General features: G+C 49.9%; 1 protein-coding gene across 8 annotated transcripts in view; it reads right to left on the minus strand.

The window, feature by feature from the left end:
• Positions 1 to 889: 889 nt before the first annotated feature.
• Positions 890 to 27,506, minus strand: part of WDTC1 (WD and tetratricopeptide repeats 1) — a 75,679-nt gene continuing 49,062 nt past the window's right edge. For 2 of the 8 annotated variants that reach the window (XM_081217736.1, XM_081217737.1), the window contains exons 4-16: positions 26,791 to 26,837; positions 26,236 to 26,347; positions 23,267 to 23,457; positions 20,645 to 20,827; positions 19,378 to 19,472; positions 18,851 to 18,966; positions 17,457 to 17,532; positions 16,761 to 16,869; positions 15,815 to 15,988; positions 12,498 to 12,733; positions 10,870 to 11,050; positions 9,735 to 9,927; positions 5,684 to 8,370 (exon numbers count right to left, since the gene is read on the minus strand). In XM_081217736.1, coding sequence (XP_081073862.1) covers positions 8,173 to 8,370; positions 9,735 to 9,927; positions 10,870 to 11,050; positions 12,498 to 12,733; positions 15,815 to 15,988; positions 16,761 to 16,869; positions 17,457 to 17,532; positions 18,851 to 18,966; positions 19,378 to 19,472; positions 20,645 to 20,827; positions 23,267 to 23,457; positions 26,236 to 26,347; positions 26,791 to 26,837 — 1,911 coding nt within the window. In that variant the 3' untranslated portion in view covers positions 5,684 to 8,172. Of the gene's footprint in view, positions 1,034 to 4,024; positions 4,049 to 5,683; positions 8,371 to 9,734; positions 9,928 to 10,869; positions 11,051 to 12,497; positions 12,734 to 15,814; positions 15,989 to 16,760; positions 16,870 to 17,456; positions 17,533 to 18,850; positions 18,967 to 19,377; positions 19,473 to 20,644; positions 20,828 to 23,266; positions 23,458 to 26,235; positions 26,348 to 26,790; positions 26,838 to 27,506 lie in introns of those variants that run through there. The other 6 variants (XM_081217735.1, XM_081217734.1, XM_081217738.1 and 3 more) reach the window with 6 other exon arrangements.

Below are 27,506 nucleotides of genomic sequence, written 5' to 3' on the forward strand. Positions count from 1 at the left end.
TCCTTCCCCAGGCCATCTCACTCCTCATCCTGGCATTCAAGGCCCCCATGGTCTGGCCCCAACCCCCAACCTTCTTTTCCACCCTCATCTCTCTCTCTTGTTTCCCTTGGGACTTGCTTGGATTTAACCTCTCTGCCCTGTTTGCCCTTCAGAGAAAGAGCCCTGCACTTCATACCTCATGTCTTTGCTCACACTGTTCCTTCAGCAGAGTTCCTTCCCCTACTCTCACCCTTCCCCTACTCTCTACACCACTTTCAGGTTTTCCAGCAAATCCTCCCTCTTTGCTCCCAGAGCACGAAGGCTGTTTTTGCTTATTGCATATTCATGTGTACTTGCATTAGCATTAGCTGTTTACATGTCTGTCTTCCCCAGGAGACAGCAAACTCCTTGAGAAGGGGACTGACTGGATCCATTGGACCCTGTAGTCAGAATGGCACCCGGTAGATAGGAAGTGCTCAGGGAATGGCACCAGAGCTATTTGATGAACATAGATTGGTCGCCTTAATGGCTCTGGTAAAGAATCACCTCAATCAGTAATCCAGGGAAGCAGGGCTGAGCCTGGGGCGATCACAGCGCAGGTTGGAGGAGCTGCTGGGCGTGACGCAGTGTGCATGTGTGTGTGTCCTCTCTTCTGCAGGCTTTCTGCTTCTGCTCCATTGGATTCCCCCCATTAAGCCCTAAACTGTCTTCCTGGATGGCTCCAAACCTTTCTGTGGTGGGGAGGGGACCACTGGGGCTGATACAATGCAAGAAACCATTTGAGAACAGACCCTCTGACCCTTTAGACATCAGAGTTTTACAAAACGACTTTCTTCTCCATTCCATTTTATAGATGGGCAAACTTACCCAACAAATTAGAAAGCACAGCTAGGACCAGAATCTAAGTGTTCTACACCCAGGTGGGCAGTGAAGCACGGTGGTTAAGCATATGAACTCAGGTGTCAGCCGGCAAGCCCAGTATTGACCCTTAGCTTTGTCAGTGGTTGTCCTTAGGAAAGTAACCGAACTTGTCAGGGCATCAATTTCCTCATTCCTAAAATGGGAAACAAAAATTGCAAAGTTCTTGTAAAGTTTATTTGATAGGCTATAGCTGAACAGCTCCTGGCCTAATACGAACACTCAGTGTTGGCTGTTACAGCAATTACAACCACTCATCACCATCATAGGACTCTTAACCACTTAAGCACTTTGATGCGCATCCTCTCACTGTGATTTGGGGCCTTCTTACGATGCAGTGAAGTAACCAGAGCAGGTATCATGGCACCCATTTCCCCAATGAGAAAAATAAGCCCAGAAAGGTTCAGGAACTTTCCCAAGATCTAAGCATAAATCAGATAGAGTTGGGGTTCTGCACCTTAACCTTGGGCTATCTCTGCTGGTGACCCCTTTTAGGGCCATTAAAGAGTGATGAGGATGAGACCTGAGATTCTGTAAATCGTCATAAAAAAGGTGCAAACTGTGGCATCACTAGGACCAGGACCTATTTTATACATATATCAAGAAGTGGCTTGGGTGCAGGAGGCAGAACATGGCTGAACAAGAGTGCCTCATGCCTGCCATCATGTCCATCAGACACAGAGCCTGGCAAGCAGTGGGGCACTCCACGGCAGAATGTATGGGGCAGGGCTCAAGATTTCTAGTGAAATCTAATGTTCAGGAACCGTGCACAACCCCCTTATTTGCTACCCACATCTTCCAGATAATGTGAAGGCACCAGGAGGGCAGGGACTAATCTGTTGCGTGCATTGTCATTAAGCCAGGGCTAGGCAAATAGGAACTCAAAAAATATCATGACATTAAATAAGAAAGTGATTCTTAAAGAACTGGACCAGGAATCAGAGATTAGAGATCCAGTCCTGGTTTTGTTTCTAATAACTTGGGTTTTAGGCAGTCGATTCCCTCTTCCTGCCCCTCTTTGGAACGCATTGTCCCTATTTGTAGTTTTTAGAGTATTCTGGGTGGTTCTGATGTATAGCCAGGGCTGGGATCCTCTGAGCTGATCTCTCATCACCTTTTAAGTTCTGCAAATGCATTTCAGCATGCTCCTTAGCACAGAGACCCGCAGCAGGCCCCTGGGGCCACAGGGCCACAGGGCCACACCTGCCCACCACAAACACAGGGGTTGCAATTCTAATGTCTGTTTTGCTACATATTCACTACGCAGGCTTATCTCACCCACCGAGCCCCAGGCTCCCTGTCAGCAGGGCTGAGTCACATGTGGAAACACATTAAAATGGAGCACCACAGATCTTTTTACTGTCTATAGTTTTGCTTTTCCTAGAATGTCATATAGTTGGAATCATGCGGTATGGCTTTCAGATTGGCTTCTTTCACTAAGCAATATGCACTTAAGTTTCCTCCATGGCTTTGTGGCTTGACTGCTCATTTCACTGAGTAATATTCCACTGTATGGCTGTACCCATTTGTTTATCCATTCATTTTTTGAAGGACTTCTTGGTTGCTTCGTTTTTGGCAATTTTCATAAAGCTGCTGTAAACATTCATGTACAGGTTTGTGCATGGACATACATTTTCAACTCATTCGGGTAAATTCTAAGTACAGCAATTGCTGGATCCTATGATAAGACTATCTAACTTTGTAAGAAACTGCCAGACTGTTACCATTTTGCATTCTCACCAGCAATGAATGAGTTCCTGTTGCTTCACGTCCTTGTCAGCATTTGGTATCGCCATCCTAATAGGTGTGGAGTGGTATCTCATTGTTGGTTTAATTTGTAATTCCCTAGCGACATAATGCTGGTCATCTTTCGTGTGCTTGTTAGTCACCTGTATATCCTCTTTGGTGAGGTGACTATTCAGATCTTTTGCCCTTTTTTTAAAAAATTTATTTATTTTTGGTTAGGTTGGGTCTTTGTTGCTGCACGCGGGCTTTCCCTAGTTGCGGTACGCGGGCCTCTCACTGCGGTGGCCCCTCCTGCCACAGAGCATGGCCTCTAGGCACACGGGCCTCAGTGGTTGTGGCTCGTGGGCTCCAGACCGCAGGCTCAGCAGCCGTGGCGCACGGGCCCAGTCGCTCTGCAGCATGTGGGATCCTCCCAGACGAGGGCTCGAACCCGTGTCCCCTACATTGGCAGGCGGACTTCCAACCACTGCACCACCAGGGAAGTCCCTTGCCCATTTTTTAATTGGGTTGCTTGTTTCATATTGTTGACTTGTAAGAATTCTTATATTTTCTCTCAGTCCTTGGCTTGTCTTTTTCATTCTCTTAACAGTGATTTCGTAGAGCAGAAGTTTTTTGGGGTTTTTTTTGCGGTACGCGGGCCTCTCACTGTTGTGGCCTCTCCCGTTGCGGAGCACAGGCTCCGGATGCACAGGCTCAGCGGCCATGGCTCACGGGCCCAGCCGCTCCGCGGCATGTGGGATCTTCCGGGACCGGGGCACAAACCCGCGTCCCCTGCATCGGCAGGCGGACCCTCAACCACTGCGCCACCAGGGAAGCCCCGAGCAGAAGTTTTTGATGAAGTCCAATTTATCAATTTTTTTTCATGGGTTGTGCTTTTTATGTTGTATCTAAATACTCACTGCTGAACCCAAGGTCACCTAGATTTTCTCCGATGTTATGTTCTAGAAGTTTTATTGATTTGTGTTTTACATTTAGTTCTATGATCCATTTTGAGTTAATTTTTGTGAATCGTGTAAAGTCAGTGTTTAGATTTTTTTTTTTTTTTTGCATGTAGATGTCCAGTTCTTCCAGCACTATTTTTTGAAAAGACTTTCCTTTCTCCACTGAATTGATTCTGCTCTTCTGTCAGAGATCAGCTGACTATATATTTGTGTGGATCTACTTCTGGGTTCTCTAATTCATTCCATTCATTTGTCTGTTCCTTTGCTAATGACACACTGTCTTGGTTATTGTAGCTTTATGATAAGTCTTGAGGTTGGGTAGGGTCAATCCTCTGATATTGTTCTTTCTCTTTGTTATTTGTGTTGGTTATTCTTGGTCTTTGTCTCACCATATAAACGTTAGAATCAGCCTGTTGATAGTCACAAAATAATTTGCTGGGATTTTGATTGAGATTTCACTGAAGCTGTGGACCAAGTTGGGAAGAAATGACATTAATAGTATTGAGTCTTCCTATTTATGAGCATGGAATATCTCTTCACTTATTCTGATTTCCCTTGATTTTTCTCATCAGAGTTTTATAGTTTTCCTCATAAATATCTTGTACATATTTTGCTAGGTTTATTCCTAAGTACTTAGTACCTTTTTTCTTCTTCCCTTTTGTGCGTGTGTGTGTGTGTGTGTGTGTGTGTGCTGGTGAGGGCTGAATAGGTGGAGCACAGGGGATTTTTAGGGCAGCGCAACTTTTTTGTGTGTGTGTGGTACGCGTGCCTCTCACTGTTGTGGCTTCTCCCGTTGCGGAGAACAGGCTCTGGACGCGCAGGCTCAGCGGCCATGGCTCACGGGCCCAGCCGCTCCGTGAAATGTGGGATCTTCCTGGACCGGGGCACGAACCCGTGTCCCCTGCACCGGCAGGCGGACTCTCAACCACTGCGCCACCAGGGAAGCCCATTGTGCAACTATTTTTTGATAGTGTGGGTACAGGACATTATGCGTGTGTCATAATGTCATAATAACCTCTGGCCTAAGAAACCCATAGAACTGTACAATACAAAGAATGAACCCTAATGTAAACTATGGACTTTAGTTAGTAATAATGTATCAATATCAGTTCATTAATTGTAACAAATGTACCACACTAATGCAAGATGTTCATAATAGGAGAAACTAAGCCAGGGAGAGAGGGGTATATGGGACTCTGTACTATCTTTTCAATATTCTGTAAGCCTAAAACTGCTCTAAAAAAAAAAAGTCTATTAATAAAAAAGTACCAATTCCAAATGGAATGGAGCCCCTCGTAAAGTCTTCCAATGGCTCTTCCTTGCTTACAGGATCAAGCCTACAATCCCTCATCAAGCACAGGAGTCCTCCACAGTTTGGCTGCCCCTGGAGTCCATGGGCCACTCCACCCTCTACAGTGCAGCTGAACTGAATCACTCAGGGTCCATGAGGGCACCTGGGACTACGCCCTACTCCCTTGGCCTGGTACATCGTCCCTTCCTTGCCTGGTCTGTAAATGTCCTGAAGAAGCTTCTGCAGATTTCAATTTGGGAACACAGAGGAATGATAAGCACCTGCTTCATAACATCACCTACTGTGCTTCTGACAGGACCTCTTCCCTTTCTGTCTTCCTGTACTAAACTGAGTACACCCTGCTGGCCTCAGCCTGGTTCTCTCAAAATGCACAAACAGAATAATCACAAAATCTCACTAGTGAAAATATTGTTCCCACAGTATTGAACCACAGTTCCCCAACTGTGCATCAGGGCACCTTAGGGTGCCACAGCAAAGTCACGGGAGCACAGTAGGATATTATAAATTTAGAGTTACTCAGCATCTGTTGGCTACCGAGAGAACTACTAGCTCAAGGTGGTTCAGAGTTTTATCATTAGATTGCACCACATTCCTTTGATTATGTCATCTTTGAGAAGCTGGGTTTTTAGCGGTTGCTGTGATATAAAGCAAATGAAAGTCAATGTGGAACAGGAAATGAGGGTGGTGGGGTCCAATCTGATTAGAAAGTCTGACAAGTTTTACAGCACCCGACAAGCACACAGATTCCATTAGTTATTGTACTTATTCAAGAATGAAATAAAAACAGTTTCTTCTAACTTATATGTATTAATTTTTTAAATGACTAACGTGGTAGGACATAAATTCTTCTTAAGTGATCCGGGCTTAACTAACACATTGAAATATTAGGTATTTCTTTTGGCTTAGGGGATCCATGAAAAAACTACTGGGACACAAATGGTTCAGTGAGCTGAGAAAGTTTGGGAACCTCTGGCCTAAGAAATCCTCTAATCCAGGGCCCATCAGGAAACTGCAGGCTGTGAAATCAACTTAGTGGGTTATAGTCAGCATTTTTTTCTCCTTAATAGAATGGTAAACAGAACACATTGCATGTAGCAAGCGTATTATTGTGTAAAACTTATGTTCAGTATATACATACAAATTAGCGTGGGTATCTTGGGTCACAACGTAAAATGTGTATTTCTTGTTTGGGTTGTGATTTTAAAAGTTTGAAACACTGCTAAGACTTCAACCTCCTTATTTTACAGATGAGAAAACAGCCCAGAGAGTGAAAGCTGATTATTATTGCAAATCAGCCACCAGTGCCGGGCTCTGCACTTGGCCCTGCTAGGCTGGTGACCCTCCAAGGCAGGCCTTATTCTACCCAGTAGAGGTGTGGTTACTCAAAGTCACAGAGCTACAGAGGTGAGATACTCTCACTTTGATCCCAAGACACATTTGCACGCCACAAATGCCACCAGCCACACCTAGAACAAAATGGTTTTAATCAATTGCGTCACCCTCACTCTCCTGGGAGCGGAGCAACAAAAAGGCTCGGCTCCTGCCCCCAGAGGACAGTAAGGCTTATGTGTCTCTCCACACGGCAGGGCCCAGGCTGGGCAGGCAGGAGGCAGGGACAGAGGAAATGGCGGGTGGCTCGAACACAGGAAAGCAAAGGGGCCCCTGTTAGTCCTTGGGCCCCAGGGCCCAGCCCCAGTACTCCCGCTCTCCCCTCCCGGCTGGAGAAAGGTCGTGGAGAAGAGACAGGGGAGCAAGTCCCAGCAGCAGGAGAAGCAGCAGCAGCTGTTTCCTTCACCAATAAATATACTTCATTACCAAGCTAGAACAGAGGGGTGGGAAGAGGGACGGGGTGGGGGGGAGGAAGGGGGAGAGGCTGCCACCTGTGTTGCTGGGATTAAAGCAATGACGAGATGGTGCCAGACCCCCACCACTATCCCCACCACCCCCCACTCCCACCCCTCATCTTCTCAAAACTGTGAAAAAGCTTTTAACGTGGCCCTGCTGTCTACAGGGCTTTTCTGAAGCCTGACCGAGAGGAGGCACCTGGCAGAGTCAGGGCGGAGGGAGGGAGGGAGGGAGGGAGGGAGGGAGGGAGGCTGCTTCTCCCCAGAGGCTGCAGCTGGAGGGCTGGAGCCAAGTGAGCCCTGAGGGGAGTGAGGAGGGAGAGGGGAGGAAGGATGAACCAACTACGGGAGCAGCTCCTGAGCTGAGAGCCAAGGGGGCAAAGAGGGGGGTCTGGTGAGTGGTGGGGTGACCGCTGCATCCAGTGTAAAGCTCAGGCTGCTGAGGAGGGAGGGAGGGGGCTGAGTTAGGGACTTCCCCATCCGAGTGGCTCAGGAGACCCACCCCCTCCCCCCAGAGCAGCAGGGGACAGAGAAAAGCCATCACTTCTTTGGTCTTTGTGGCGGCTCAGCATGTGGGATGGGAGGGAGGGCAGAGAGGGCCTGGAAGGCTCCTAGCAGGGAGTGCCACCTCAGCAAGAGGAGGCCTGGCTGGGAGCTCTGGCAGAAAGGTCACAGTGAGGCTGAAGAGCGCCCGAAGGAAGAGTGGCCCTCCAGAGTGCAGAAGGGCTGGCACAGATGGGTGGGGAATGGTGTGGTGCCCCACACTGCCAGGGCCCTTGGGAAAGGCTAAGCCCCCAGGGGTGGCCAGTGAGGGCAGGCGCAGGACCCAGAGCCAGTGCCTGGGAGGAGGGCAGGGACGCTGTACTGCAAGGAAGCAATGGCTTGACCTTGCCCCTCCAGGGCTCCCATCCTTACTTCTGTTTCCACCCTGACAGAGTGGCTCTGCAAGGAAGGGGGCACCCTATGCTTTTTCAGAACCTTCCCTGAAGACCAGGAGGGAGCTAGCCTTGCCCACCAGAAGCAAGAATGGTAACAGGTCAAGGCTAGCCCTTATGGACTGGGAATTCCACTCCCCTTTCTGCTGCCAACTGAAGGGTAGGGCAGTCCTTGAAGACAGCTTCAGCCCTTGCCTCCCCACCTGAGGCAGGCCGGAGCCCTCCAGGGACATGGAAGTGCAAGGTGGTGGGGGGCATATGGAGGGGCTTCTCCTCCTGCTCTTCTGCTCAGGGCTGGGGCCAGTCAAGGGGCAATTGCCCAAAAGTCCAAAAGCCAGCAAGTTGTAGCAATCCCCACCCCCCAACGCCAAACTAACAAAACGGAAAAGGAAAAAATGGGAAGGGGAAGACAAACCAAAACAGAACCCCCTGACCTCCTGCCCGGGGGGCGGAGGACCCAGCCAGTAGCAGGGGCTGGGGACCAGGGTTAGGAGGGCCTAGCTGGGCCGGCACTGCACCTGGCCCTCGGAGCTGTCCTCATCGTCAGAGGCCCCGGCACCCGCGCTGCTCAGGCCTGTGATCCGATAGCCCATGTTGAGCAGCATCACCTCCAGCGGGTCCGCGTTCATGCGCCGCTGGTTGGCCTGGGAAGCACCCTCCATGTCCTCCACAACTCGGCCTGTGAGGTCTTCACTCTGTGGGGGGAGACACACATCCTGCTGGGATATACGTGCAGGGGAAACACACACACAGACTGAGCCGTATGTATGGAGAGGGTATATCCATGTGTGTCCATGCGTAGAGGGGAACGCATCCTGGGGTATGTATGGGACACATACACACACACACACACACACACCCCAGGCTGTATGTGAGGGAGATGACACACCGCACAGGGTTGTATGTATTGGGGTTGGGGGGCACGTGGTAATATACACTTGGAGGAGACACAACACACTGGGATATAAACTGGGGGGAATACACATAGCAGGGTGTACACTGGAGACCCCACGCTGGAAAATGGTGAGGACATACCACATCAAGACAGACACGGGGAGCACACCACACAGGGTTATATATATGGGGGCGGCATACATGGACGTAAATGAGGGAGGATTCACACCAGGATGTGCTGGGCACACAAACTATATACCTGAGGCGGGAGCACAGATATAACTCCCCCCACCCCACTCTTGTTGCCACTCCCAAAGAGGATTCCTTTATCCTCCTTTTCCTCTCCCCCTCAAGGGAGGGTCCTGTAGGGTTTCTCTCTTTAAAATTCATAGAAAATTAGACACAGCTCTTGACTTCTGTTTTGCCAGCTGGGAAGGAGGAGGAGGTGGGGCAGAGGGCAGGGGGCCAGCCCACCTGACTCCCCACACTGACTACCACACCGTCCTAAGTGTCCCTGTGGGCCGGACACACCACAGGCATCACTTCTTTAATCCTCAAAGCAACCTTTTGAGGTGGCGCTGTCATTCCCTTCCCAATGTACAGATGGTAAAAAACCTGGATCAGAGATGGCTGAGTCCCTCAGGCAGTGTGGAGAGACCAGGATTCAAACTTAGGCCCATCAGACTCCAAAACCTACATACTTCTCGTGTGACTGAGGGCCAGGCCTCTGCACAGCTTCTGGGGGACACAAGGCAGTGGTATACGAGGGGCAGGGTACCTAGGGAGCCTCTGAGGTACCGTTCTCATGAAGTGGTGTTGGAGCTGATCTGGTTCCTTCCCTGCCCTCCCGCACTCAGTCCTTGGTTGCTGTTTCCCATATGTGAGTCTCACCTTTGCCAGCTGGCTCAAGGATATGCCTCTGGAAGGCAGGAGACAACTCTTGCCCCTGGAATTGCCCACTTCATTTGGAGCTTTCAGAGCTTGCTGGCTCCCACCCTGATGCAGCCTGGGGCCCTGGGGTGAGAGCTCACTCATCCTAGCAGCTCCTAGCCTCTGTATGACTCACTGCCCTTCCCAACTCTCATGGGCTCAGCTGGAGGCCTCGCAGAGGGTCCATCCCTACCTTCCTCCCTGTCAGGCATCTGCCACCTTGCCACACCCTCACCTCTGGCCGGGGGTTCCACAGCCGCACAACGGGGTCGATGCCGCTGGTGGCCAAGAAGCAGTAGCTGGGGTGCGGCTGCAGGCAGTTGACGATGGACTCATCCCCCTGGAGCACGCGGACCAGGTTGGTGGTCTCCTTTTCCCAGATGAAGAAGGAGCCATCATCAGAGCCACTGACGATGTATTGAGCGTTGCTGGCGGGGGGGCAAAGGGCAGGGAGGTCAGGTGGGGTACTGCCCTGTGGCCTCAAGCAGAGGCTGCATGGCTTAGGGAAAGGGAGAGTAGGGAAGTCTGGAGCCACTCGGCCCCCCGAACTCTGGGGTCTTTACCTGACTCGGAACTCCCACACACACGGTAATTCTCTCCACACTGCAGAGCGGTGTCACTGTTCAACTGTTCTCTTAAGCTCAGGGTCAGGGACTGCCTAGGTCCCTCCTACTTACTCTCCCCCCGAAGTACATTATAAGCACCCTGGGTGCCAGGACCAGATCGTGCATCTCTTAGGTCTCTGGGAACACTCCTGCCTAAGCCTTCCCTCAGTAGTCCTAGCCTTCCCAGATCCAGACCCTGAAATCCTACAGCACATCTGCCCCTGACACACCACTGACATTTAGAGGGGATCTTGACGGAGATTCTTAATTCACATTCACGTATCTCTCCTACCCAAAGAAAGTACAGCATCTACAAAGGAGGGTTGGGGGTGATGGTGTCTGAGACATGGGCTAGGTCCCTCAGTACCGGGGGCACAGTTCTAGGCACAAAAGATTGCCAAGACTGACAGCCTATGAGGGTGCCTGCCCAAGGCTCCAAGCATCCAGATAAAGAACCCAAGCTCTGGCACGTGGGGGCACAGGGAGCAGGAGGTGCGGGTAAGGAAGGGTCCAGGTGCTGCACTGGATGCTTTCTGGGTCACCTCATTAGTCCTTGTTATGGCCCCTTGAGTGGGGAGGGCTGGTTTCATTTCATAGGTGAAGAAACTGAGACCCACAGAGATGAAGCCATTTGCCCAAGGGTACAAAGGCAGAGCTGGGATGTGAGACTTTTCTGAAAGCATTGTGTCCCCATGCCCCGCCCCCCCCACCCCAACCTCCTGCTGCCAACTGGGCTGTGCCCTCCTCCTCTTCGGGGCCTCAGACCTGCCGAAGAAATTGGCCTCCTTGATGTCTGTGGTGGTATTGCAGTGGCCACAGTAGCGGAACTGATAGTCATAGCTTCGCTCCCGCAACACCATCTCGTCCTCTGAGATGGAGTCCTTGCGGCTTGTGCTGCGGAGGCGGACGGGGCCGCTGCCACCACCACCAGCTCCCTTCTTCTCGTCTGAGGGCAGAGAACAAGGAAAGGTGAGAGTCGTGTCCCTCTCTCGCCTCCCCCATTTTTTCCCCACCCTTGACCCTGTTTTCGGTCCAAGCAGTAAGCAATGTAGGGCTACCCGTCTCTACCTCTTCCCTGGAAAACTGGGAACAACTATGAGAAAGAAGCATCTTTGCATCCTGCCCTTGAGGGTGTTCAAGAGGAGACCTCTGATGCCAGGAGGGCCTTGGCTTAGGTCCCTGAATAATGTCTGGAAGCCCCAAGGATGCACAGACCCAAGGTCTGTTTCTGTGGATGTGAGAGGCAGGGAGGGGAGGGTAAAGCACCGCCAAGAGAGCCTCGAGGAGGTGATTTTTCTAAATAGATCCATAGCTCTGAAGGCAGTAAGGTCCAAGCCCTCCCTCTCTAGAAGACAAGTTATCATGGATCCAGATGAGGTGCTAATCGGGTAAGCGCCTCGGGTAAAATCATACCTGTCTTCTTAGTGCCTCACTCCTGCCTGCTTCAGGGCCTTGGCACGTGCTGGTCCCCCTGGCAGGAACTCTTTACCTCCCACAGCTACACTCTGCATCTAGTTAACTCTTCCTCCGCGTCCTCAAGATCTCAGCCTGAATGTCTCTTCCTCAAGAACCCCAGACTGCCATCAAGCCCTCCCCACCACACCTGCACCCTAGCAGGGCCGCAGGGCATTCTTTGTTTCTCCATTGCTTGGTTCCTTCACTAGGCTACAGACTCATGAATACAGAAATTCCATCTGACTTGTTCCCAGATATATTCCCAGGACCCAGGACAGTGCCTGGCACTATTCAGACTAATGAATCAACCCATGGTTAGTAAACTGCAAAGGAGACAGGGAGGATCCATGTCTGTCCTCAGTGAGCTCCCCTCTCATGTTTGTAGACCACACAACTACCTAGTTTACTCTCCAGTGCTACCCAGGTGAGCCGGGCAGGGCCTCGAATGCTCTCTGCAAATAAGGCAGCAGGTTCGGAGAGGCTGTGCTTTATCCAAGGTCACATGGTTTCATATGGCAGAGCTGAGATTGGAACTGAGGCTCCACACCTGTGCCCAAGGCATTTCTACTGCTCTGTGCTGCTGTTTCTTTTGCACCCATGCAAACTGGAGCAAGTGCATGCCAGCCAGCTACCCCGAACTCAGATCCCAGTGGAATGGCCAAGGCCCTGTCTGTGAGCAGAAGAGAATGACCTGCGAGGCACACTGGGCTCAGCTGACTCCTATCCTGAGTCCCAGGGGGAAAACACCAGGTGCCTTAAACATGTCATTGCTAATCCTTGTCTCAAAGAGACCAAGTGACTGTCTCAAAGTCATGTGGCTTCTCAATCAGTACGTGAGCCTAGACCTCTCCTATCTCAGAACTACGTCCTCTCCAGAATGTCACTGTAGCACCTCAAATAGATAGAGCGACAGCAACCCCTCCTCAGTGCCGACTCACCACCATCATTTTTGGAGAAGAGGGCGGCCGTGATGTCGCGTCCCAATGCATCACAAGCGCTGCTGTGGGCCTGCTCCGGGAACTTCCCTTTGAAATCATCCAGGCACTCCAGGGCCTCAGCCACGTACTTGAGCTCAAAGAGGCATCGGGCCAGGCGGAAGTGCGCCTTCAGGTGGCAGGGGTTTAGGGAGATGGCCTTGAGGCAGTCCCTCAGGGCATCGTAGTGGTCACCATCCCTGCGAAGGCAGGGGAATGTGGCTTGGAGGTGGGGCCACGTGGCAAGCAGGGAGTCCCCATTCCGTCTCCTGCGCTTCCTGCAGCCACCCCAGCCCACCTTTGAGAGATCTCATGGCAAGGGTACTTGGGGATGAAGAGAATCCTGGCTCAGCCCAGGCCTTGCTCCCCAGGAGACAGACTACGTTAAGGAGGCAAGCCAGGAGCCCCGAGGTCTTGGCAGGGTAGGTAGAGGGTGGGAGGTGGGTGGGAGGCAAAAACCAGTGTCCGGCTGCCCTCTGCTGGACACAGCGTGCAACTGCGCACCCACTCACCCCAGGCACCCGCAGCTCTGCAGCAGAAGGCCTGGCATCTTGCCCGCCTCAGGCTCCCCAAGCTCTCCTTCTCCCTTCCTCTATCCACCTCCTCAAATCCCCCCGGCTGGCCTTTAAAGCCATGTCCAAGGCGGGGGGCCCTCAAGGACAGTTCTGTGCTCCGGGGAAGCCAGAAGCGCCAGGCTGGGGACTCAGGGTCTGAGCAGCAGGCAGCAAGCCCTCAGCCAGAACCCCCTCTGTCCTGGCTGACTGATCCACAGCAGCTGTGGCCTCTACCTCCCAGGGCTGGAGGATGGGGCCTGACAGTCTGGCAGAGTCAGTTCTCTGGAAGCTGATGGCAGTGGGGCAGGCATACACCAGGAGCTCCAGATCATCCACACTGACTTCTCCAAACTCCCAAAGCATGGATATGGGGAAGTGGGAATGGTTTTGGGGGGGTGGGGAGGGGCCAAAGAAAGAGCCCCTCCTTCTCCCACCCTGTGCCGGAATATAAAATACACCTTCCCCCAGCTCCACAGACCAGTTCCCACCTCTTATCTGGAGAGCCAGGCGGGTCACAGGAGCCACCTCTCCTTTGGGAGCTGTGGGGTTGTTTTTGTTTTTTGTTTTCCTGCTGGGTTGAGGTGGGCCTAGGACCCAACCGTGCTAAGCAGCACTCCCTAGAGCTGACAGTCCCTCCACCAAGGCACAGCTCACAGCTCCCCTGCACGGGGCCAGAGCAGGCCCAACATGGGAGCTATCCTCCTGACCCTCCTTCTCCTACAGCGCTCAGAGGAAGCATCTGGTCCTTGGAGCAGCCATGCTCAGACCAGGAGCAAGCAGCTCAGCCAGGGTGGGGGCAGGCAGGAGACAGAGTGCTTCGATGGCACGGCCTGCGTCAAAACGGGTGGCTGTGACGAAGGAGCAGGCGCTGTTTGGAAAGCCAATTACTGCCTGCAAGGTGGCCCTCAGAGCTCCTGGAGAGAGCCAGACCAGAGAGCAGCCAGGTGCCAGAGGGTGACCGCTCCCACTGCATCCAGGAGCAGATGGCAGCCCTGGGGAGACTGGCCCGGGACAGAATGTGACATTCTGGGGGTCACTGGCAGGCATGTGGGGCTGGGGAGAGAGCAGGCTGGCCCCAGGGCTCACCCATCCAGACTTACTGCCAGATCAATCTCCCTGAAAAGACAGCCCTCAGCACAGCCCTCTCCTGCTCAAAACTCTTCAGAAGCTGCCCATCGTCCACTGAATCAAGGCCAAAACGCCACCGCTCTGCATTCCAAGTCATTCCCAGGCCGGCCCCAGGCTACCTCACAGACTCATCTCCTGCCAGTCCCAGCCCGAACCCTCTGCTCCAGCCAAATGGATTTGTTGTTCTGCAAACAAGCTCTTCAGTCAGCCCCCCGCCCCCATGCCTTTGTTCACACCATTTCATCTCCCTGGGAATGTCCTTCCCCCACAGTCCCCTCCTCCTTGCCTCTCCCGTCTAAGCCTGCTGACACTGAAAGCCCATTCAGACATCACATCTTCCTGGTGCTTCCCTGATCACCAGTTAAAGTGACCTAACTTTTCTTGATGCCCACAGCACTTCACCTGATCATTCAAAGACTTACTGCTTCCTGCCCCTTTGGTGATGAAGCATGTCCACATCTTTATCCCCTGTCCAGAGACTGGGCACTCTGGAGCCCAAGAACTCAGAGTGACAGAACTTTGTGTCCCTAGTTCCTAGTGCATAGTACGAATTCAGAGAACATGTTGAGGGTACCCATGGATTGGGAAATCATCAGTCTCTCTTAGCAAGAATGCAGGAATGAGACAGCTCTTAGCCTGCAGCCTGGATGAACACCACTGCATTCTACCCACCTGCTGGGAAAGAGGGGCAACACACCTCAGGATGGCCCCAAAGCTGTTGTCTCCTGGGGTTGGCTGCCATCTGAGCCCTTGGCAAGCTCCTGATGCCTGAGCTAAGGCCCGTGGGGGCAGCACCATTCCGAACCCCCATCCACCATCCTGCTGACTTGGGTGGGTTTCTTAAGCTTCCCTCTCTGGCCTGACTAGTTGCAGCCAGACGATGGCACACCAGCTGGCCTGTCTGTCTGGGCAGAGCCAAGGGATGCCAGACGGAGCAGAAATGGCTGTGGGCCCAGCTTTATCCATCTCCCATCCTGGCCCTGGCTGGGGGATGGGGTCTGCCTGCCTGCTTGCCTGCTGGTGCTGCAGGCAGAAGGGCCGGGGGCCCTGATGGTCTCCAAAGATAAAGGGTTCTTCAGGATATGGACCTACTCCCTTACCACCAGCCACTACAACTCAGCAAGACCCACAGACAGCTTTGGATGTCTAGGATCTTGTTTGTGTTTGGTCCAGACGGTCCAAGAGCATAGGAAAGCAAGCCCCAAGGTCAAGGAGCTGCAGAATCATTTCAAACAGATACCAACTGAATTCACCAAATGCCTCATTTCTATCTAGCAAGATTCTACTGCTCCTTCAAAGTCCAATTCAAGGCGCAATTCTCCAAGAGTGGGGATTAACCATTCTCCCAATTCCTACTTCCAGTGGTCACAGCACTTTCTAACAAAGCACCATGTTGAAGCTACTTGTGAACATGTTCCACTGAACTGTGAGCTTTCTTGGTGTTTTGAGACTTCCTGACTAATGAGTCAGGCACTTGCCCACCACTAACCTGGAGGTGGGGAGGAGAAGCCTGGGCCTAAGAAGCCCTAAGAGGCAGCAGGGTGTCACTGCTACCTTCCACGGATGCCTCAGCAGCTTGTTTCCATCAGGCCCACTCACCACTTGCGCTTCATGTAGGCAGCAGCTCGGTTCCCGTAGAGCATGGCGTTGTGAGGGGCCCTCTGCACGGCCTTGCTGTAAAGCTGAATGGCCTGGGTCCACTGCTGGCAGGCAAAAGCCTCATTGGCTTGCTGTTTCACACGCTCCAGGTATGGGGGCAGCTCTACTTGGGGGCTGTGGGGGAAGCAGAGCCAAGTCAGGCCAACCAAGGAAGGCCAGAGAAGCCTCTCAGGAAGTCTGTAGCCCTGCCTGAAGGCCACTCAGGTTTTCCTGGTCCCTGGGATCTGCACTGTCATCTAAAAGAGGGTACCACTCCTATCCTTGGCTTGGATTATTGTGATAGGTAATGGTCACAATTCCAGATGCTCTGAGCCAGTGGGGGGGAAAAAAAAAACAGGGAGAAATGAAGCTGTCCTGGACGGGTTTAAGGGAATTCTTAGTAGCTGAAACCTACAGACTCCATGCTGAGCCAAACCACCTTACCACCCAAGTGCCTCCCGTGGATCTCTCTATAGATAATTACGTTTCTCTCAAGGGCTAGAGGATCTGGGCACCTCTGTATCCAAAGCCCAGCACAGGGCCTGGAAGTGAACAGAGGCTAGAAGATGCTATGAATGGAGAAAATATAACGGAGGAGGCCCGTCTGTGTGGGACCCCTTTATAGGAGGGAGCCCAGTGCTAAGAGGAGCTAGCCTCTGGGTCCTGATGCCAGCTACTGGTTATCAAGGGACCAGAGCTTCAGATTGAGCATGACTGGAGTCCTACCAGGAAGAAGTGGCACTGGGACCACTAGCCACAGTCCAGAAGCCTCTTTGCCCCAGTCCCCTGACTCCGGGGTGTATGCCTGGGTGGGGGTCAGGAGGAAGGTTTACAGGACATGCCCTCCCTTCAGTCCAGTGGGGTGTAACTGGGGCTGGGAAGGTTGGGAAAGTCAGGCTGGCCTCACCTGACATGTCCTCTACTCTCTGGCAGCCGGAAGCCGTTGCTGTGAAGGTGCAGGCCATTGGACACACCGTTGGACACACCATTGGTGGACATCTTGCCATTCTGAACTTCTGGGAGGGGGTGGGCAGAAAGGAACAGCAACAACTTAGGAGGAGGTTCTCATTTCTCCTCAGCAGCCCTCCAGCTTCCACCACAGGGTCTGATGGTTCCACTGTGGGGCTATCCCCCCAGGGTAGGTCTATTCCCAGAAAGCAGGCAAGGACATAAAGAAAAGCCTGTGCGCCCTCTGCTGGCTGAAGAGGGACACAACTTCAACTTGGCATTAGCTGGGGGTGGGGATGGGAGTGGGGGGTGAGGAGGTGCCTAAAACAACTGTAGGCCCCAGGAAGAAATCAATGAGGAGACTGGTCCAGGACGAGAAGGGAAAGACAATTACTTCAGGCCCTCAAGAGCCAAGCACGGAAAGAACCTGCTTTTTCGGAGGGAAGTGAAAAGGGCTGTGACGCAAACCCCTTTGACAGACCTCTCTGACCTAATATTACCTTCCCTCTTACTGTACAGTGTTATTTCAGAGAATCTACTCCTTTTGCGGGATCACAGCCAGCACAAGGTAAGTGGCAGGCTTCTCAGCAGAGGCAGTGTACACTCATGCTCCCCAGCAGAGATGCCCTAAAGGATACCTGAAGGGAGAACTTACCCCCTGAGGAGTGGCATTTTCTAGGCAAGAGGAAGGTGTACGGCCGCTGCTTGTAAGTCAGGTCAAACAAATAGACCTAGAGTGCAGGGGTCAAGAAAAGAATGGACACTGTGAGGCAAGAACATGGCCGGACTGTAAGCGAGGCCTGGGTGGCTCCCAGGAACACAGCTGAGTGTTGAGCAGGGAACCATCAAGTGAGGGAGAAGGGGTGTTCCTATGGAGCAAACCTCAGGCAGGAAAATCTCGCCAGTTCCTGGCCCTTAGGGTGGATGGCTTGAAATACTGGCATTACTTCGAATCACGTGTTTATTAGGTCGACAAGGTCCTCAGAGGTCTCATGTTATAGATGGGAAAACTGAAGCCTCAGAGCAGAGAAGCAGTTTGCCCAAAGTAACACTGCTAGTTACTTCCCTCAGTAAATATTAGCTATTATTACTTACTATTTATTGAATTCTTACTTTGCTCCAGGACCTCTGCTAAGTGTTTTATATGGCTTTTTTTTCATTTCATCCTAGAACCCCCACCACGAAAAGGTACTATTATTATCACCCCCTGAACAGATGAAGAAATGTAGGCTCAGAGTTTAATTAATTTATCCAGGGCCATAAAAGCAGCAGGTGGCACAGTCAGGACCCAAAACCAAGTCTGTCTGGCTCCGAACCACTCTGCTAGACTGCCTCGCTACTCATCTTTATGCTACCTTTAAGCCAGGTGACGGCTAAGCAACTTGAAGCCAGATGCCTCTTCTGAACTCAAGGGCTCACCTAGTCTCCATCCCATTTCTCTTGTGTCACACCTTGACTTTAAATGTCATCAACGGTTTCACTTGCCATGTCGCTCCCATCAGCCTAGGATGGATCATATTTCACATTTGTTTCCCTCGTGTTTATGCTAATGCTACCCCCAGAGTAAGTACTCAGTGACTTTGTAGAGTAAATGAATTTTTGCAAGGCTTACTAAATATCCTGACTGAGAGATTGTAAACAGAAGGGTTAGCAACCTGCCGTTATCAAAGAACACCTCCCAAAGCTGGCCCTAAATTGCAGCTTGGCTGCATGCTCTGAGCCCCAGGATTTCCTCCTAGGAAAATAGCAGATGAGGAAACCAAGGTTCAGGAAAATGAAGAGAGTTGTTCAAAGTCACAGTACACAGCTACTAAACAAAAGGCCAGCATCTGAAGACAAGTCTGTCAGTTCTGAACCTTACACTCAAGGCCAGGGCACCTCTCTGGGAATTCCATAGATGCCATGGCACTTCCACATTTCACAGTAATGTCATTTACAATGAGGCTTCTTGTCTGCCTCATGGTAGGGGATGTGGGGTACACAGCCCTAGCTGCTGGATACGAGGGTGGGAGGGGGAAGGGCAGAGCCACGTTGGGCAGCCGTCCATACCTGCTCTCCTCCCATGTTGACCAGCAGCTCTGTGCCATTGGGGCTGAAGGTCACATAGGTGGCGACCAGCACTCTCAGACGGTTGTTGTAGTCGGGCAGCTTCACTGGCAGGTGACCTGCAGGGAACAGCCCTGTTACCCTAGTGTGAGGCTTCCAATCCCTCCCAAAAGGGGCAGGGAGTTGTGAGAAGTCAACCATATCAATGATGATAGCCATCATCTTCATCAGAAAAGCAACTACAAGTGTTGAGCCCTTACTATATGAACTGGGCCAACTGTGTTATATGCTTTATCTCATTGAGTCATTACAACCCCATTTTAGAGAAAAGAAATAAAGGCTCCTCAAGGGTAAGTAATTTACCAAAGGCTGTATGATAGCTGGTCACTGACAGTCAGCATCAAAGCCCAGGTCTGTCTGATTCTAAACCCCTTGCTCTTGGTCACCATCCCATGCTGCCTCCTTGCACTGCCCCACAGACAATCAGCACCCTGCCAAGAGTTTAGGGCCAGAGTTGGGCTGAGCCCTACCTGCTACATAATACTGGGCTGCGCCATCCGGAAGGGGCTTCTGCCGGTCACAGAAGGTGTGCACACCTGCTGAAGGGCTCTGCTTCATGCTCTTTCTGGTGGGAAGGCAAACCATATAGGTTATAATGCTTAACAGTACTCCTGGCTAGACCATACCACACTTCCTGGAGAAAAACCCAAGTGTATATCCCTGGAGAGATACAGGAGGAGGTACCTTTCTTCCTTATCTCAGCACCCCCAAAGGTCCACCAACTAGACAGCTGTGGACACATACATTACAGTGCTTTATAAGTAAGTCCTGCCTACTTGTCTTGGTTCATGGCCACCCTATTACTCACATTTTACAGATGAGGAAGCTAAAAGCTCAAGGCCCACCCTAAGTCACCCTAAGTCATGCAGTGTGTGAAGAGCAATAGTGGTCACCCAAATCCACAAATGAAAGTAATGCAGGCCAGAAGTTTCTGCACTTATCCCAGGAGTCCACTAAAAACCCAGGCTGGTGGAGCCGCTCAGGTCTGGGACTTCTGTGGAGATTCTGAGTATATTCTACTTTTGTTTAAAAAAAAAAAGAATAAAGTAGAATTATATGTACAAATAAAGGAATTACATGTATAAGATTATAACTCTGTACATACACTCATAGTGAAAGAACAAGCAGAAAATACTATATACAGTGATTTCTTTCAGGTAATGGAGTATGGGTAATTTCTTTAATATATTTTTCATATTTTCCAAAATAAGCATGGATTAAATTTTTAAAAAAAGAATCACAAAATTAAAAAACCCCACCTCAGGGCTTCCCTGGTGGCACAGTGTTTAAGAATCTGCCTGCCAATGCAGGGGACATGGGTTGGAGCCCTGGTCCGGGAAGATCCCACATGCCGCGAAGCAACTGAGCCCGTGAGCCACAACTACTGAGCCTGTGCTCTAGAGCCCACAAGCCACAACTACTGAGCCCACGTGCCACAACTACTGAAGCCCGCGCGCCTAGAGCCTGTGCTCTGCAACAAGAGAAGCCACCGCAATAAGCCTGCGCGCCGCAACGAAGAGTAGCCCCCGCTCATCGCAACTAGAGAAAGCCCGCATGCAGCAACAAAGACCCAATGCAGCCACAAATAAATAAACTAGATACAACATTAAAGAAATAAAAAGCGTAAAAAAAAAAAAGCAAACACAACCCACCTCAAAAAGAAGAGGGCATGGCAATGAGGGAAAGGGGCAGCAGGTTCCAGGTTCCCTTGCCCACGGGAGGCCGCGCTATTCATACCTGTGGTTATGGATCATGCGAATGTCATAGAGCCTCACAAAGGGCCCACTGGCCCCCACTGCCAGGCAGTTGTTGTCCTGGGGGTTGACGGTGAGGCACTTGGCCTCCACCAGCTGACCACAGTACTCTGTCAGGTCAATCAGCACCTCCGAGTGTTTGCTGTTCTCCCGAAGGTCATACTGGCTGTGAGAGAGGACACAGTTAGGGGATTGGGGGTTGTGTCCGTGGGTGGAAGGCAGGGGAGAAGCCAAGGCCCAAATGCAAAGGAAGTGGGAGTGGCTTTGAACCTGTTTGTAAATAATGTCAAAAACTACTCCCATTTCTTGAGTGCCCACTGTGTGCCAGGCACCTGTAGTAGGCTTCACACACATTCTGTTTTATTCTAACATAACTCTTTAAGGTAGATACTACTAAACCCTTTTTTTTAATAGATATCAATATTATTGTTACTAAGTACTATTAGTACTGACAACTAACACTTAGTGAGAAATTGCTTTGTGTCCAGTATTGTTCACAAGTGTTATACATGTATTATCTAATTAAATTCTCACACCATCCCTAGGTACCACTAGAAGTTCAGAGAAGCTAACTAACTTGCCTGGACGACACTGCAGTACGTGCAGCGCTGAGATAGGGCAGAGCTGGAAAGTCTGCATTTTAACCGCCCTGCCCTGCTCCTTGATTAAGAATAATTCTATCCTTAATCTCGTTTCTTGCAGGAGACGAAAGAAGGATAGAGGTGACAGAAAAGAAAATCTGGAGATCATCTAAGAGCTACCTAGAAACACCAACTGCCAGGACAAGCCCAAGTCCCATCCGGGTGGTAAAGGTCATGCCAAAACAACCACCCAGCGTCAGCACACTCCTACTGGGGAACTGCTTTGATGCTGGGACACAGGCACATCCAGAGAATGGTGAGGGCATCATTCATGTGCTCACCCACCTCTGCCTAAACATCTCCAATAATTTCTTCATTGTTCACTTTTCTAAGCCATCCTCACCAGATGGCTCTTCCTAAAATATTGTTTTTGTTGCATCACTTTCTTGCTCAAAAAATTGCAGAGACTCCTCAATACTTTTAGCATGAGTTTACTCTTCGTTTCCTTCTATCAAACTACTCAGTCTGGTTTTCAAGACATGATTTCACATACCTCTCCAACCTTGCTCCTCAGTTTTCTAAGGGTGGCTCAGTTACAGCCTCAGAACTGTGTCCTGTATGTGGCACGTTTACCCATGCCTTCACAAACTCTGCTCAAGCTGGGGAGTCCACTCTGCTTTTCCTTGCCCATCCAAATCCTGTCTATTCTGGAAGGCCAGCTTGTGTTCACCTTCTGCTAGGACTCCTCCTCTGACTGTGCCTGCCCCTAAGTGCTTAGGCTCCTGCCCCATGCCCTAGGTGCTTAGCCTCTACCTGCTGCCCTGGCACAGTCTAGTCAGTCAGGGTCAACCAGAGCGACAGAGAGTTGGACCCGCCACCGACCAAGTGCATTCTGTCTGCTAAGTACTGTGCTAAAGTTTTACGGGCCCTATCTCAATTTTAATGCTCAGGCCAACAAAAGAGATATTATGATAATTCCCATTTTATAGATGAGGAAACTGAGGTCCGGGAGGTGAAGTAATTTGCCCCAGACACTGAGTGACAGAGGGAGGACTTTACTTGATCTGTCTGAGTTCTGGTTCATGTATGACTTAGACACCCCTCCTCCTCTGTAACAGGGAAGAGGGCACAAAGTCCCATAGTTATCTCAAGGGAGGCAATTAAAGCAGATTGCGGAGATAAGGAAAAAGTTCTAAGGTTATATGTGAAGAAAGGAGCTAAAGAAAGGCAATGAGACCATTTTAAGAAGAAGGGAAGTAGAGGCAAAGCTGTGACGATATAGGCCAGGGAAAAGGGGGAGAGTCCACTTAACCATTTCTGGCTGGCTATCCCCCTCCCAGGAATATGCCCATTGAGCGACCGTTCAAGGAAAATGTATCGAGTGCCTCTATGTGCCAGGTAGTGTGCTGGGCTCTAGGAACACAACCAAGGACAAGAAAGAGATGGACGAGATGGACAAGACAGACAAAATGCTGAGGGAGTTTACTACTCAGTGAGGGACACAGACAAAAAGGTAAACCATCAAGGAAATAAAATAAAAGAACTATAGAGGGTGATTAGAGTTATAGAGGATACAATTAGGGCACGGAGACAGAGAACAATGGTGGGGATCTATTTTAGATAGGATGGTCACAGAAGGTGCTTCTCGGGAGGTGACTCTTAAGCTGTCTCCTTAGGGTAAGAAAGAGTTGAGAAAGAGCTGGGACTGAGAAAACCAGTTAGAGGGAACAGCAAGTATGAAAGCCCAGAGGAGGCAGACTGTGCATCTGAGATGGTGAGAAAGCCAGTGGGCTTGAACGTTGCTCAGGAGAGGGTAAGAAGTGGGGAAGGTGAAGAATAGGGTAAGTAAATCAGTGGAGTTTGTTCACTGATAACTGTGCTGGGCCGACAAATGAGGCTGGAACTCTGTTGGAAGGAAGGAGCCAGGCCTGTGGAAGGAAGCAGCAGGGCAGATAGGATGGGGGAACCGACATGGAGTGGGAGCCGGGGAGGCACAGGCCCCGCTCCCTGCCTCAGGCCCTCACCGGATAAGCCCATCCTCAGCAGCGCTCCAGAATGTGTTGGGCCACATGGGCGCCGTGGCGATGCGTTTCACCCGGTTTGTGTGGTCCCCAAACATGTGGATCGTCTCCTTTACTGTCAGGTCGTGGACGTGCACCTTGGAGTCAGCTGCCCCTGTGATCAGGATGCGGTCCCCAGCGTGAGGCAGGAACTGCTTGGGAGAGATTGAAGAAGAGGTTGGCAGGTGGTGGGGCTAGGGCACGCAAGGAGACCAGCCTGGATGTTAGCACCTTCTCTTCCCTCTCCATATCAGATTAAGAAAACGAGCCCATCCAAGACAATCCACCGAGAAAACTTTGGATCTCGAGCATCAGCCTGTAGGCCTAAAGGTCAAAATCAGGATGTACACCTTTATTTTGCCAGAGTGGTCCTGACCTATGCCAAGCTGGACTACCTAAGGAACTCTCTTCCTCTGATTCTTCCTCAGGTAAGAGCTGAATGGATGATAATCATAGCTGTTACCACGTACTAAGCATTTACCATGTGCTAGACATTGAGCAGGTAATTCATCTTATTCATACTTACAATAACCCCCTTAAAAACGGAGGCCCGGCACTAGCATTCAGTAGGACTGTCAATTCAAACCCAAGGCTGTCTGACTCCTATATGCCTCATGATGGCTATTTAACAACCTGGGGGTTAAGTAATAAATTAGTCTTGAAATGAAAAGGACTTTCAGTGTTATAAGGGAGTGGGCGCTTTAAATTGGTTCAAATATTTCTGGAGAACAATCTGGCAATAGGTAAGAAACATAAAAACGATTTCTATCTTCTGACCTAAAACTTCCACTTCTGAGAAATAATTCTAAAAGAAAAAAGGGACCTACGCAGAAATGCTCCAAGTAGCACTCCTTATAATGGCAAGTGCTGGAAATGGCTCAAAAGTCTGAACTTGGGGAAGGGCTGAGCCTCAACAGAATACATCTTTATGTGGCCATTATTCAAAAGGACAACCCCATCATTCTGATGAAGTTGAGAACAAAATATTCCAGATCACATATGGCAAGGTCAAAATACCCACAAACATAACCTTGATTAATAATTTTAAAAACATACACAGTTCTATCACCTAGTGTTGAGGAGGAAAAATATTCGGGTGTGGTGTAAGTTGAGTTCTTCTCTTCTTTCTTAAGTTTAAAAGACTGAATTATCTTTTTTTCTCAGTTGAAAAGTTTCTCCCAACCCACAACACGGCTGAATGGGTGCTGGGGTCTGCGGGGGTGGGGGAGAGGGTGTTGACATTTTCCTGCATTTAAGTAGCTAAAGCCCCACTTGACTCTGTAACAATTCACTCTTTCCACATGCACTTCTCTAATAGCTCACCAGCATAAGGGCTAGATGAAACAGATGGAATTTGATCATTTTTAGGGACAACTAGTAGTCTTTAATCCTCGCTGGAGACAACAACATATACCCCACGCGCAACAGAAATAAACAGGAGAACCCTTGGGAAGAGCTTGTGGCCGCTGCCATACTCGTTCCACAGCATAGATGCCACCAGGGGGAGCTCGTGGGTTAAATAAATAGATCTGTGGTGTTTTATTACCAGAAGAGAGAGGAACCCTTTTCTATACCTTTTTATAACAGAAGAGGAGGCTGAGAGTCTGTGAATATAAGTGCCTGGCCCAAGGTCTTTCTATTAGGGAGTATCAAGGTCATTGTCCAATTCTGGTCTCTGAACTCAACATTTTGTGTTCTATGATGCCAAACTGATAGCTTGGGTCCCTTCCCCAGATCTGACCCCACTGATTTAAACTGGACCTAACACTTTTCAGGGGAGGAAAGCAGTCTCTGTTCATCATGCAAGAGGTGAATCAGCATTGTTCTGTCTCTCAAATCACAGAAATTCATCTAGGATTGGTCCCTGGAACAGGAGATGAGAATCAGAGCTTAGGAAAGAAGCTCTGATTAGTGAAATAAGTTGGTTTTGAGCTCTTGAATCTATCTTCTTCTTCAGGTATCTTGTAATTCATCTTGATATTAATTAGGAAAATATTTCTTAGATTAGTGAGGCTTTCCAAAGGACAGCCTCACTCTCACATACATCCACTGCAGAATTTCAGAGCTGGAAAGTCCTTAAAGGTCATTTCCTTCAGCCTTCAACCTAGCAGATGAAAGTTCCCAGTGAGGAATACCTCAGTGCTAGGACATTTACTACATCCTCAGAAGGCCCATTTTACCTTTTTCAAATATCTCTAAGCATTAGACAATTCTTTCCTTCATCAGGCCTACATTTGCTTCTGAAAACTTAACAGTCACTATTCCTAGGTCTGTTCTCCGGGACCGAGAGGCACAAGTTTCGTGTCACTTCCACATAACAGGTCTTCAGAGGTCTGAAGTCCTTTAAGTCCCCTGCCTCCCGTCTTCTCAGCTCAACTCCCCTCGATCAACAATCAGAGACTCATTTCCTATGACAAGTAGAACAGCTAAAATCACCTGTGACAGGTGCTTATTAAATCAATCATCTCATTGAACTGTAACATCAACGCTGTGGATTGCTACTTCCTTTTTTTAGTTAAATTATTTATTTACTCATTTATTCATGAATGTGGGGGATTTTCCTTAACTACTTCCTTTTTACAGATGGGTAAACAGGCCCAGAGGGGTCAGGTGATTTTCCCAGTTCACACAGCTTCCAAGGAGCAGAGAAGGGAGTCAAACACAGGTCTGCCTGCTACTGAAGTTCATGCTCAGAACCATACCTCCCATCATCACCACTCACATAAGTATAAATTCATTTGGAGCTGGCCTCTTGGCTCTAAGAGAAGAAGCAGAGCATGGAAAAGAGACGGAATTTCAGGAATCACCAGCAGATGCTCAGATCACAAAGATGTCTGTGACCCCAGGGTATACATGGGACACACACATGCAAACACAACCATGTGCACAGCCCAGTCACACCATTCACTTGCTTTGTGGCTTATCCTGCTCACCTTGACAGAAAAGATATTTGCAGTGTGTCCCGTGTGCATGGAAAGCAGCTTCTTATGGTGCAGCGGGTCCCACACAATCGTGTGCTGGTCATCAGAACCAGAGGCCAGCAAGCTGCAAGTAGAGAGATAGAACAGTTCTGACCTCTCCTCAAGTTCCTGGGCCCCCCTTCCTCTATCCCATGTTTCCCAGTTGATGAGGACTTAGGCTACACAGAACCTGAAGAACAGTAGATGTCACAGAATATAAGGTTATCTTGTAAACAGTGATTGATTCTCTTCTATTTTGTCCTGAGAGTTTCTCATCATTCCTTAAATGCAATAGCTTATCAAAAAAACAGGGTTTGGAAGGTCATTCAACTTTCCATCTATCTGGGATTCATTGTTTAACTGTGTATTGATAATGATGAACTAAACTTAAGTACATAGCAGAGAGCAGCAGTCTCCGCTCTTGGGTCCACTCTTTTCCTTGGATCTACAAAGAGGAAGGAAAGTCCCCTTCTCCCAACCTCCCCATACCATTCTCCAGCACCCCTAGGTGTCGGAGCTCATACTTACTCTCCTTTCTCATTCCACTCCAGACAGTTGACACATCCTGAGTGACCCTGGGGGAGCAAATGGAGAGGGACAAGAAGAGAGCCAATTAGAGGTTCTCCTGGATAACTCAACATCAAGAAGTGGAAGTGAACAGGTAAAATAGCCTTTCCGTCATCAGTGTTTTCCAGGCGTATGTGAGTGACCAGGATTGAATTAAACTGCCTGGCATTTTACAATATATAAAGTACCTTCATATTCATGATCTCACTTGATACTGAACCCCTCTGAGCCATAAAGGGCAGATTTCATTGATCCTATTTTGCAGAAAAGTAAACTGAAGTTCAGATAATAGTAGTAGAAGTTATATCCACACAAATTTCTGCTCCTACCACTAGAGGGGACATGTCAACAGTCCCTTCAAGGGACACCCCCTCAGCCACAGAAAATCTGGCAGAGGAGCAACTGACTGAAAGGCAGCCGATTAGCTAGAAGGCTGATCTTCCATTCATTTGGCACACATTTAATTCATCGAGCACTTAATGCATGCCAGGTACTCTTCAGATGCTGGGGGCAGAGCAGTATACAAAATAAATCTTGTATTTAGGTCTTCTGCAGCTTACTTCCAAGTAGGTGGAGCCTGGTATAGTGAAGTAAATTAAGCTTGGGGATTTGAATTGAGAGACACGGAGAAGTGAGGCAGTTAATGACAGATGCTGAAGTTGAAAGCATGTGCAGAG

The sequence above is a fragment of the Mesoplodon bidens genome (assembly GCF_964165515.1).
Source record: "Mesoplodon bidens genome assembly, chromosome: 2".
NCBI lineage: Eukaryota > Metazoa > Chordata > Mammalia > Artiodactyla > Ziphiidae > Mesoplodon > Mesoplodon bidens.